General features: G+C 44.1%; 1 protein-coding gene across 1 annotated transcript in view; it reads right to left on the bottom strand.

Annotated features, from left to right (window-relative positions):
• Positions 1-1,240: 1,240 nt before the first annotated feature.
• Positions 1,241-13,640, bottom strand: part of LOC8024868 (zinc finger and BTB domain-containing protein 17) — a 33,977-nt gene continuing 21,577 nt past the window's right edge. Inside the window, exons 12-14 of the mRNA XM_029982206.3 lie at positions 12,284-12,494; positions 12,054-12,217; positions 1,241-4,701 (exon numbers count right to left, since the gene is read on the bottom strand). Of these exons, the coding sequence (XP_029838066.2) occupies positions 4,489-4,701; positions 12,054-12,217; positions 12,284-12,494 (588 nt within the window). The 3' untranslated portion in view covers positions 1,241-4,488. The remainder of the gene's footprint in view (positions 4,702-12,053; positions 12,218-12,283; positions 12,495-13,640) is intronic.

The following is a 13,640-nucleotide window of genomic DNA, read 5'->3' as shown; positions in this document are numbered from 1 at the left end:
TGTTTTTCCCACTGCAAAAATAAACTACTACCTATACACTGCTAAATGCTCAGTCCCCACCCAAATGTGGTTGGGACCAGAGTTTCAGGACTTGCCATTATCTGATACAAAGTATTTTTGGAAATTTTAAATAACAAAAAGGCAGTCAGTGAAGCCCATTAATGCATGAAGGTAAATGGCATCTGTCACCAGAAACGGGCCCATTTTCTAATGAAAATACCCAAAAACCCCTTGCAACTTTTTAGTCACAATAAAGTTTTTAACCCTTGATATCTGGTCCCAACAGCTAGGGCTACGTTTGGGTGGAGACTGAGTGTTCCGCATGCAATTTATAATGGCGGCGATAATTTTTTTTTCTTCTCCCAAGCACTTGACACATTGGGTACCGCACTGTAAAGACATCAGATGGGTATAAAGTTCAAAACTTAAAAACGAGAAAAAATGCACTGTCATCTGTTGTGTATGTTTATCAGTCCTGGTTTACATAATGCCAGTCATGCAAACTGCTTTACATGCTGCTTCTGCAATGAATTGTGGGCATATGGTTACGAGCGCAACCCATAGATGAAGCATTTTGTGACCTATGTCAGCAGTGGAGACTTGTGAAAAGAAATCGGAGAATAGGAAAGACCATGCACTGCTGCCGTACAGCCAACTCACGGAAAAGTTTAGAATCCAACCTCCCTCCAGCTTGTACTGCTCCAGCAGTACAAGCTGCTCAAACGGGCTTGGAAAACAGATTTACATGGGATTAGGATACGTCATTGATGCAAGATGCAAAATCGCACACCTGCAACAAGTTTTCCTCGGAAGTTTCATGGAAACGTTTTTATTCACAATTCCTAAAAATTTCCTACTAACACCTGTCCACTTGAAGAAGTGCTTGTCCCACATTCTCTAAAGCTGCCTTACATAACAGAGTGCCAGACCTTTATGCACAGCCATTTCTGGTTCTTCCTTTGCAAATCGCCGATCCGAGGACTGCGTCACATACAGCCATTTACAATGTGAAAGACCCACTTAGACCAAAAAGGTGTCCCTTCTCATCACTAAATCTATTGTGTACTAAGTGAAACAATAGTTTTCATCCTGACAGGTTGAGGTTTCAGAAGACTAAAAGCCCAAGCATTGGCCAGCTTGCCAGAGTGAAGGGCACATGCTTTGAAGCATGGTACACACACAGCAGCTTGACAGGTTCTCAAGTTTGCTGAGAATAGTCTAAAAACAAGGAAGACTTGGAAACATGGTCAGCAAAGGATATATTCATTGTCTGCAATACAAATATTTACAGTATTCACACACACCAGCCCTATCATCATAAATTAGAAACAAGAGAAACCCAAGCACACTGACCTAGAGCACACTTAATGGACTGGCTTCACTGTCAACCTCACCATACCAGCACAAACAGTTATGAAAAGGCAAGATGGTGATTATGACACTCCTGCTGGCTTGTTTTGAATGAGTGAACAAGGAGGCCTTGGTTTTTAACTAGGAGTACAAGGACTCCTACGTGTTCAAGGACCAAGGGTCAAGGCAAACAATTTCAGAAACAGTAGAAACTCTGGAACATTTAAACAGATAAATCAGTTTCTTTTTGTTTTTTAGTGCCCTTTGATTATATCTACATTGTGAATGCTCTCCAAAAATATACCTTAAACTTTAGTATGGCTGTTAAAAAATAAGCATGATTAAAAGTCGCACTATGGAGCACCAGCTGATGAAAATCAACACACCAAAAGCAAAGTTGTTCTATTATCTGTTATTTCAATAAGCAATGTTGGTTCAATAGTATTGTGGTTCGAATACCCATACAAATGCAGCAGTGCAAGCATACTGGACCAAGCTGATTGAACAGTCATGGAGTTCCACTTCTACATGAGCAGGACCTAATAGGTAGCTGCATTTAGGATGCACAATTGACATAAAAACATGACTTCAAAAAACCAGTCACCACAAACCAGACATTCTATTCACATGGAAGTAGTTACAGGCATCTGTACAAAGCTGCTTATTGCAACAGTTTATCGAATGAATCTAGTTTGCACCGTTTGGCCTATGCACACTATCTAGAAGTTGCTTTACAAATGCAGGGAACACTGACTTGGATTCAAATGTATAGCACCAAAACAATTTGAGGGTTAAGGAAATGATCAAATGGCAATGACTAGGGATGTGAAAGTTCCATTAGATTGTTGAATTCAGGCGTTTTGCAATCAAATATGGGTAAAACACGAAATGGCTAATAGATCTTTCTTCTGTAAACATGCTCGTCAAAAGACCGGTATAAAACAACCGGTTTGTTGTGAAGTATTTTTATGCTTTAGAGAAAAGGAAGAGGTGTCCCCAGGCAGACAGCCGAAACCGCTGTATTTCACTTCTTTCTTGGCAAATTAATTTATAGCTTCCCTGTGTTTAGGGAAGAAAAATATTGTGGTCACTGAAGAAAAGCATGCAATTGAGAACATTTTCCTACTTTTGGAAATACTGTAAATGACTTATTTTTCGCGATTTAGGTAAAAGCTTAAAATTTGGAATAATTCGTGGGTTCTAATTTTTGCAACGCGGTTGGATCTCAATATAGATTCTAATGTGTTTACATTTTAACGGAACCGTTCACAGGACCCATTTTTTGCGAATTGTAGGCGAGTCCCGAAATTCACGAAAATTGGGTCCTCGTGAAAATTAAGTCGTTTACAATATTCAAGTGGAAATAAATTAAAAAAAACTTGGCTGGTGGCTTTTGCAAACCGACTGCTTGGACACTTGCAAAAAATATGCTGCAAATTTTTTTTTTCGCATGTCTGTGAGCGGTACGTGTACCGTGCTGTACGGTTAGTGAGCGGTGATTATAGTACCATACAGTTATGCAGCTCTCCTCAGCCAGTAAGGTAATTATCCCTATCACTATACTGGCATTTTGCAAGGTAGTAAAAGTGAGTTGTGCCATAGCCTCCTCTCACAAAGCCTGGCAGTTCGATGACGGAGCCATAGAGTGCCCGGTCGCAGATTTGGAGCGCGAGGATCTGGTAGCACAGAGCATTTCTCGGGGCGCCTGTAGCAGTGCACAGCTTTTGCAGTGGCGAGTACCCGAAACATGGCTTTCAAACCCGATGAGAAAAGAAGCGGTAGCGCAAGGAACGTGAGCGGACATTCCGTTGCTCGGGACAAGTGTGTTTCGGCGTCTCGCCGCAGCGGGGTGTCCGTTACATGCCTCTTGTCTGCCGCTCTACCTTTTCACTTTCGGCGGCTGCGTCTCGTGGCGATCTGCCACGCTTTGTCAGTATAGAGGAGGCTATGGTCATGCATTTGTCAAATGCCAAGCACTTTCCATTTCTATTCAAAATTTGTACAAGCCACTGCCATAAAATCTTGTACGAATGCCCTCCCCAAAGAGATCGCCTATCCCGTTTTTCTGGCTAAATATCCACAACATAAAAATACTGAAACATCGCCCACACCCCCAATTTTTATCCGTCATCGCTTGATCTCCGACGGGAATCGCACAATCAACTGCACATCTGCAGTACCAGTACATGCGACAAGCGAGATTGCAGTGGGTTTTTGTCCGCGATCTACATGCGTGATATCAGTTCTTGTGACGTCTGTTCCCATGACGTGAGAGTTTGTAGCGGGCTCCCACGTTTTTTGCCCATGATCTGTGAGCGCGATATCAGTTCCCGTGGCATGCAAGTTTGCGGCAGGTTTCTCCGTGTTTATCGCACCACGATAGGCGAATCTGCTGTGTCCGGAATTTGTGGTATCAGTTCCCGTGCCACATGGTTTGCAGTGGGTACCCCGATGTTGATAATTAATTTTTGATAAGGTTTTGCAGTCTCATCCCCAAAGATAGCCCGCCTCATGTTTTCACCATGTATTCCTTAATTTTGGGTGGGCGTCCTTACGGGAATTTTGCGGTACTGACGCTGTAAGAACTTTTAGTGGAATCGGTCTGACATAGGCCTACACAATTCAAAGAAAGCTGTTTAGACAAACTCCATCTAGCAGGTCAAGCTGTCTACCTACTAATAATAATAAGGAAAGGACCAACTTATATTTTTCTTCTGTAACCCATAAGGACCCTACACAAGTTTGAACATCAAGAAAAACAAGATATACAAAATAACGTAGCTCATTCCTCGATGAGAGCAACCACAACAAAATCTTGAATCGCCATGACCAGCTACACCGCTGTAGAGAGACCAAAATAGAGTCAACAATGCTCAATATTAACACAATTGTGGAACCAGGAATCGCTACCTCCATCGATACAATAAAAACAAAATAGACATTACTAACTCCCTTACGAGAGAGTGTGGCATGGACTCGGGCAAAAGTGCCGCAAACCAAAAACAAGGAAAGTACAGAACTCCAAAATCAGGGCCGCCAGCTCTGGCACCCAATTCAAACTTTTCTTTCCTTTGTCCAATTTTTAAGATCCCAAAACGAAAAAGACAGGGAAGGGGAGCTTGTGGGCAGGGGGTGCCACTACCTGCCCCCAGAAGTGTGCACAGAGTTAATCTTGAGGCCCTCAGGGTCGTCCTCAACGTCCCCTTGCGAGAGTCCTTCGCCACTCAGGTACGCCATGCTGCCATCTTCCTGTTGTTGCACCGTCAGGTAGAATTGGTCCTGTTCTGACGGAGGCCCCAGAAGGGAAGGGCTGCCGCCGTCACCCCCACCGCCCACCACTGAAGGCGGTACCTGCGATGCACAGAGGGAGGAAGGCATAGTTAGAGACGCATATTCACAAGGCCCTCACTACCCACACTCTTGGCTGAGGTTGCAGCACTAACGTATACAGCAGGGATCTCAAACACGCGGCCCGCAGGTAACTGGCTACGAGTCCCGGTCCCCATGTCTAGAACGCTACAAATGGCATGCGCCATAGTGATCGCATCTCGTCGACTCATTTTCACAAGAAAAGTAGCTCTGCTCTTTTAACATATTCACATAGTTTATACTTATCTGTGTTCAATAGTCCTTTGTTTCACTTTATTTTTTTGCTTCCAAGCTTTTTTGGAATGTAGAACTGTTCTGCTACTATAGGCTGTCAGTGCGAGCTATTTGTTGAAGGATGCATCTCGTCTGCGCGAACTTTCGATCAGCCAGAGCAACTGCCAAAAATAAAGATGAGCTAGGGATTCTGGCAGGGTTAGAAATTTGAGGGTTGCAGGTACAGCATGGGCAGAGTCAGCAGTGGGCTTTATTTTATGCGCATCTAGTACATCTCTTCAGAACCTCCCCCCCCCCCCCCCCCCTACCTTCTTGTAGGGACCCCCTCAGCTTACGGGACACTTTAAGCACTGGATTCTGGCCTTCAAAAAAAAAAAAAAAAAAAAAAAAATCATTACTAAAAGACAACTATTTGCTTAGAGTGTTGTAATAAAAATCGTCAGAAAAGCAAGAATTGCCAAATTGACTGATTGTTTTTTTTAGAAACATGTTGGGCTTGGTTAATTCCCGAGTCAAGTGAGCAGCGGGAACGACGCTGTACTACTTACCTTGTTCCATTAAAAATGGAAGCACGTTGGCGGGGTGGCGTCATTTTAATTCTTGTTATCACATCACGTCAGGGCCCAAAGTGATCATAAAACAAATGAAATAGAAAGATTTCACTGGCAAAACTGTGATTTTACAAAAAGCCTAGAGAGTGAGGTCTCTTCTCTTCAAAATTTTCTGACCCCCCTTCCCCCCCCTCTCTCCCCCCGTCTTACATTGGCCCGCAACCTTTCCTGTGTAGGCTGTCTGGCCCCAACACTCGAACTTGACACTACTGGTATACAGGCTGTTTTGCTTTAGACTTTACAGATTTGTTTTAAAAAAGCAGTGAAAGCTACACTAATGCGGTCTGTGCAGGCGAGGTATATGGCCAGGGGAACATCATATAGGGGGCTAGTCATCACGATGAGTAGTATCATTAATTAAAATTTGTTGATTAACTCTTTAATTAGTGAGAGTCACTGAAAACTACTAAGTCACTAAATCAGTGATGGAAGCGGCATTTGACCTTTCATAGCAGGTTTTGTAGCAGGCCCAAATATGTGTTTGGAGCAATCACTGACGCTTTTGGAGCAGATTCCGACATTGCATCTCTTGAAAATGAAAAAAAGGTGACTGCATTGCGGAGTTAATCTTTGGTAGTCATTGAGGGTTTCACTTTGATACTGAAGCATAATAATTATTACCTTTTGTAATAATGCATAGGATGCAAGAGGAACACACAGCTTTGTCTTGAGAAATAAGGCTCAGGTTGAAGTAAATTTCAATTAAATTGAGTAAAAAAAAAAAAAAATGGTCGAAAAATTGTTTATAGCGTTAAACTTGAGTTGAGATCAGCATAGCCAATTTAGCAGTTTTCCGAGTTCAGTAGGAAAAATTGTTAATTGCTCTCTTTTTTTTTAAATTTATTTATTCAGATACCTAAATTGCCCAGTGGGCATTATGTAGGGGGTTACACGAAGTGAATACACATTATACAAAAATATTTCACAGGTGGTGGGAGTTTTAGCGATTTTCAGGTCACGATAGTTTTTTCTGGCAGTCTCATACGTGATCATGTTTACAGTGATCAGTCATAGTAGCTTAAAGGGATTGTCCGGTCGAAAGCGGAAGTACTTAAGTTTTTGCGCTTGTTACGTCGAGGGAGCCGTCATATAGACAAATGTCATTTTTATTTTGATATATGATGTCCTTTTATTAATTAAATATGTCCTGAGCGTATGTACGAAACTGCACCCGGAATTTCGCCAGTGTCAATGGCTGACATCCGTAGCTACTGCGTGACGTCACAAAACGCAAAGGTTTGTTGGGTGGTCGGGTCAACAAGCGTTGGTCAATGGATGTCTTGTATTTTGTTTCGAATTATATAGTCTCCTAGGCTGTATCCCACTGAAATACGTTCCTTTTAACGCAGTTCCCAAGCGTGTGCTACAAAAATTGCGTCTTTTAGCAGGATATTACTCGAAAACAGCCACATGCTTCGAGCAAACTTATGCCGTTTCGCGCAAACACAACTACGATGGCCACCGATCGAAGTAGGAGTGCTTGCAAAGCAAAGGATGCAGATTTTGCCTCTGAAGCGGCACCTAGGTACACGAAACGGCATCTGGGTACACATATCGGCGAATCCCCTGGATCGGTAATGAGGCTGCGGGTCGTTCCCTTGGAGGCGATGTCTGCAGGTCGAAGGCAAACGGTGAATCGTTCAAATGCATGTCGTCACTTGACTTGGACCAGCTTGGTAAATCATAGCCATGCTCCATTTTCACAAGTGGGTCAAACAGAATCGGGCTGGACGCATGCTAAATACAACTTTGTCATCGTTTCCAGATGGCCAAGCAGTTGGTTTCGGTTTCGCCGCATAATCAAACCGATTGATCCGATTTGGGCGAGGAGTGGATGGACATAGTTGAATATCGTTGGCACAGCATCACACCTCAGCTTACGAGCCTTCTGTCCGCTTAGAGCTCAGCTCGTAGCTCTCTTCTGCGAGATGATTGCTGCATAAGCGGGATCTCGATTTTGACGGGAACCCAGTCCCTACACACGGCAACGATCCATTTTGCTCGTCACTGCACGTCTCGCGGAAAAGTGTGGAACGTCACGTCTTGGCTCGCATGTGCTGCCCGGTGGTTGTGGCACCCAACCGCGCAACAAAAATCTCACCCATCCACGAAACAAGTCGAGCGCAACAACAGAATTGAAGCACGCTGCGACGTCCACTCGCAGGCAAACGACGAGACGGAAATGTAGAGACGGCAGAGCTCCAATGTTGCCAACAAAAGCAGCGTTTACGCTAGGATGCGATTGGAGCAGTATAAATTCAATTAGTCGTGCAGAGGGGCACATAAAATTCACATATTGCACGTACGATGCGTCTCGAGGCAATAACAATGATATTCAATTGTTATCTCGAATACAAAATTCGACCGGACAATCCCTTTAATTCCTGTAGTTAGTTAGAGCCATAGTCCTTTAATTCCTGTAGTTAGTTAGAGCCATAGGGTCGCAATTTTTGCTTGCTTTCAGCAAAATTAGTGTCGGTGAAAGTAAAGCTTGTGACGCCACTGATATTTTACAGTGGCAAACCTCGAAAGATGTTTTCACCCGATTTGTGCGTGAATGTATGAGTTTCCTTTTCAAGTCTGGCACATGAAATGGGCCCAGTGAACTATGCACAATAATTCTGAAAACACAGAGGCAATAGGATTCAAAACTTACAAGACTGGATATTAAGAGCCGTAAGCGAAGTTAGGCAAGTTGGATACCTCGGAAAATTTAACTTTTTGCAAAGCATGTTACTTCGGTCACTGAAGCTTTGAACTTATACCAAATATTACTGCACTAAAAAGGGGAACAATGAAGGTATACGTCTGCAGGTACGGCAAGACACCGCACCTGGTAAGAGTGACATCGTCCTGTGCATGGAAGCAGTCTCGGTCAAACAACATAGCTCTCTTTTAAGGGTTCTTCTACTTATAATACTGTTTTTAGACCAATTATAGCAGTAAATTGTGTTAAAAAATCATTCTTGCCCTACACCTGAAATTTAGCAGTTCTAGCATTTTTTCGGGATTCCTACTGCAGGCTTTTGATTTTTGAGTCGGCATCACTGCTGCGGTTTATCGGCGCTGGAACCAGAGTTGAGCCAAAGTTCGCTACTCTTTCGATCAACTGCTGCATAGGAACTACCTTCACCACTTAACTTATTCAAAGATAGGCCCACGGTTTTTTCCCTTTCTGTGCGTAATCCCTGAGCCTATCATGCTAATTAGGGCGCTCCCCGATGCCAGCCGCTGCTCGTAGCACTCCGGCAGTGGCGTAGCTAGAGGGGAGGCTTATGGGGCCTCAGCGCCTCCCGAAATCCAGCCGACCCTATTATATACACATGCATTTAGACCCCCCACTTCCTCCCCTCCGCACACCAAGTCATGGACATCCCAGCCAAATCAGCCCAGCCAACACCTCCTAGAAATAAGGCCGTAGCGCTCTTCTCGTGACGTCGCAAACGAAAGCCATCGGGGGCGCGCGTCGCAGCGAAGGCAACGTGCGTGGATTGACCGTCATAACGCGCTTTTAGTTACATTACATACGTGCGTCTTGTTAGCTGAAATGAAAGCTGCACATAGCAACGGTTCTAAGAAACACTTTATTACATGGGCAAAACATTACACTGCTAAATAATCGGTACGAAATGGCACGAGATATGCGTAGAAGACGTCTATAGAAAAATGTGATTGTTTTAAGTCAAAAACATTGGGTCACGCGATTATTGCTGTAGGAATGCATATTTTATATAGAAATACTTTGACAAAATGACGAGACACGCAGTGATTGGACACAGCAATACAGATCAGTTAAAAATCAGGTAGACGTAGCCAACGCGGACACGGCTCGACAAGTGTCACAATCATGTAAGCGATGTTATCGCGTGCAGTCACTGAATTAAAATTAATCTAATTTCGATCGAATGACAATATGGGGCCGACAAATCGGCTTGCGACGCTCGTATAATCACTCAAAACAGCGAGCTGATTAAATCCCGTATCATTTAATCAAAATATATTAACTTTTCCGTGTGGCAGGGGTACTAAACTTACTATTTACAGTCAACTAATTAACTTCTCCTTATGGGCTCGAGCTGCCCAAGAACAAAATATAAACTATTTTGCATACAATACCTTAAGGGGGGGCCCCCGATGAGTTTTTGGCTTTGGAGCCAAAACTGCAGTTTTGGCTCTAAAGCCAAAAACTGCAGTCTTTTGAAAATGGCGATGGCTGTTGTTTTTCTCAATCTACCAGACTTCTAATTTCATAGATGAATATTTGAGCTGTAAATCAATTTATAATGTCTATGCGGGCTGAATGTAATGTGCGTTGAAGCTGACTCTAAAACATTGTTTTCACAAAACAATTTTTGGACTTGTTGAAAATTTGCAGGAGGGATGTCCCAACATCTAGAGCAGGTAGAAATATAACCTCTACTGAAATATGTAGCTAAATATGTGAAGCATACAATGTTGAGAGCAGATTTTTTAATATAAGTCTAGAAAATTTTGTATTTGATCGTTTGTTTTATTACTTGTTAGCCATGCACTGAGCTCTGAACTGTAAGGTAAAATCACTAATATTGGGTTTATCTTAAAAGTACTTCCAACATTGCATTCTCCACACTTCATAGTATCCAGCCACGTGTTAAAAAGGATATTCTGTTGAGCAGTTTTTTCCCTATCGTTCCTCCAAACAAAGGCAGGCAAGTTTTATTTATCTTGAGGACAATTCTACTGACTGAGAAAATCACCAGATATATGAACAAGCTTGTGCAGTTTCATTTAGTTTGGTCATAAGATAAGAAAAAAAAAAGCTCCAAGACCAGTGTTCCCCCTTAATACAGTTAAGATTTTAGTATAAACGCGGTAAAGGCAATAAAATAACAGTAGCATAAATAAACACATAAGCACAAACAATGCACTTACAATAATCGCACAAACAACGCACTTTCAATAATCACACAAACTTGTTATTTACCTTCCAGTAAAAACGAGAATATTACCACGCATATTTACAAATGCCGACGCAATAGCAAACGGATAACGACGAAGAACAAGTCTCCATTCTATCACGAGATTAAAAAAAAAAAAAATCGACTGCAGCACTTTACTTGCGTTTTACATGACCAAGAAAACCCGTAAATATAAGTTGTTTCTCACCTGTCGATCGTATCTATACGTCCCACAAGATCCATCACGAAAACATTTGAACACAAACTTCAAGAAGTCTCTCTCTGTCGAGAGAGAGGTCATCGTTGACTAGTTGCCACACACGTCACTCAAATTGTAGCAGGACTTGTTTCACGAATCCGTGTAAATGCCGTAGTATCAAGCGAACACAATAAAAAAAAACTACCCGAGACTGCGGTGACGACAAAAAAAAAACGACGGGTAGGAGGATCAAAAGAACCACACACACACACGAGAGCAGTGGCACCAGGACGAGAGGCTTAACATTGACGACCCATCTCTTGCTCGTTTGCGCTCCCTGCGGCGATGACTGGATTTTTTTTTCGGTTCCTTTCCCTCCTGAAATGTCTCAGCGTTCCTTTTCAGACAGTCAGCAGCTCCCACACAACGTAAATTTACCAGAATCGGAGCCCGTATGAGGGAAGAAGATGTCGCATCGGAAATTCGGAGCCGGTTCATTCGAAAAGTGTGGGGAGCTGCGGGACTGTGCGTAGTCCCGCGGTTATGGGGATAATCATAAATATAAAGTTGGTACTTTCAACCTTGGTAACGTGTTGTATATTACGTTTATATTATATATATCATAAATTGTACAAGACTGCGCTTTTAAAACCTATATTAATGTCGGATAAACGCGCACGAACACCACTGCGCCGCTCGAGAAGAAACATTTTTTTCACGTCGATTGAAATTTTCTCACGTAGTTGCGCCATGGCCTTTCTTCCTCCGACATTGTGACGTAACCACTCGATGCGCTACGGCCTTATTTCTAAGAGGTGTTGGCCGAGCCCAGCCCTCCCACCCTCACCCCCCCCCCCCCCCCCCCCCTCCCTTCCTCCCCAGCCACTACACTCCGGTGCAAAGCAGTGAAGCTCCTCCACATGTGTGCACTGGTGGTGGTGAAGGGTGACGCACTCGGCGCAAGTGCAATGGTACACTGTAGCCACGGCATGGAGGCATGTGGCAGACACAATGATTAAGTGATCTCATCGGGAGTAAAAGACCCTGGTTCCGTCTTACCACAGTAGCCGCCATCCCACTACCGAAAAATACTGGGGGAGTGCCCACCCCACTTTCACTGAAAACTGGGTAAATACAGTGGGCGCTTCCGCGGTATTTTATGGTACTTAGCAGATTTTCCTTGCAACTTTCAGCTAGTATATGTATATATGCTAGAGACATTAGATAGGTGTAGCAGGGCCCAAAGGAAATACAAGTTCTGGAGCGAGTGCGAGAGAATGTATGTGTAGTTAACAAAAAGGCTCAAATCTGCTAATGCTAGGCAGGTGAAAAGGTGACAGGTGCCTGGCTCACCTGAATTGTAATAGTCTGAGTGCCGTCTCCTGCCGAGTAAGTGGTTACTCCCGGAGGCAGGTTGGCAGGACCTCCTTCTTGTTGCAAAGCGCTCAGGCAACTGTAGATGAGCTGTGCAGCATTGAGGTTCCCTGGCAGGATGCCTTCCAACTGCTGCAGTGTCCCTGCAGTAACGAGGCACGCCCTAGTCAGCAAAGGCGAGGCACGGTTGCAGGCATTACGAGCCTCACCCTCGGGCAGCTGCAGTGATTGCCCGTCCACAGAAACGCTTGTGGCAGCAACTCCAATGTTGGCTGAGGTTGCCAGGATGCCACGCTTGTGGTCTGACATGTGGTTGGTGAAGTTCTCCTTGCTCACAGAGCGGAAGTTACAAAGGCTACATGCAAACAGGCCCTCCAGACCTGGGTGCTTATTCTTCATGTGCATCTTGTACGAGATGGCCTGCACAGCAGTCATTGGAAGCATAGAAACATCACTAAACAAATAAGGTAGGTAGGCTGGTAGATATCAGAAAACCTGACATGATGACATGAGAGAAAAAAGTAGATGGGCAGTAAAGAGCAAAGCATCTAAAGTATGCACTTTGCTGTAGTTCCTTTTCCTAATCTCAGCCATTACTATCTTTTGTCTTCTTTTTGTGGAAAACTCTTTGTTCCCCGTACGAGGGGCGTCCCAAAAGTTCTCGGCCCGACACAGAGGGAGTGCGAGCACGGACACAACACTTTATTATAGCACATGGACCCTTCTTAAGATTCGCGACACCAAAAATGGCGCATGCGCACAAAACAGTTTTCCTGGGGTGACTGCCAACAGGTGGCAATCCGCACAATCGAGTTAAAATGAAGGAAGTAAAGACACATTCGGTGATTGAATATTTGTCTTGGAAAGGCCCAACTCCGGCAGGCATAGACAAAGACATGGTAGCGACGTAGGCACAGGATGCCCCATCCTACAGCACAATAAGAAAGTGGGCCGCGAAAATTAATTGAGGATGGTGGAGCCTCGAAGACGACCCTGCCTTGGCAGCCCTGCAGAAGTGACTGCACAAGAAAACATAGACCGTGTGCACAATGAAGTAATGACAGATCACAGAGTAAAAATCTGGACCGTTGCACAGGCTAAAGGCATCTCCAAAACCACAGTTCAGTGCATCTTGACCCAACAGCTTGACATGCACAAGGTCTTCGCCAGATGGGTTCCAACATTGCTTTCATGCGACCAAAAACACACCTGCTACAACACATCCAGGGAGAATGTCGAGCAATTCAGGTCATATCCTGCAGACTTCAGTGCCCGATTTGTGACCGAAACTGGGTCCACCACTTTCAACACCCGACAGCAAAGCCAAGTCCAAACAGTGGAAGATTCCTCCTCTCCACAGCCAAAGAAGGCTCGGTCTGTTCCATCAGCAGGCAAGGTGATGGCCAGTTTTGTGGGATTCGGAAGGTGTGCACAGCTCAGCATTACATTTAGAAGGGGCACGGCATCACCGAGAACTTACTACGCAAACCTGATTCATCGCCTCAGGGATGTCACCAAAGACAAACGTCGCAGTATGCTCCGGAAGTGGTGCTGTTCCATCAGGAC

The sequence above is a fragment of the Ixodes scapularis genome, unplaced genomic scaffold (assembly GCF_016920785.2).
Source record: "Ixodes scapularis isolate PalLabHiFi unplaced genomic scaffold, ASM1692078v2 PGA_scaffold9__187_contigs__length_104089568, whole genome shotgun sequence".
NCBI classification, from domain to species: domain Eukaryota; kingdom Metazoa; phylum Arthropoda; class Arachnida; order Ixodida; family Ixodidae; genus Ixodes; species Ixodes scapularis.
The sequence above is the reverse complement of the archived record's forward strand: the minus strand, read 5'-3'. Positions and strand labels throughout refer to the sequence as shown.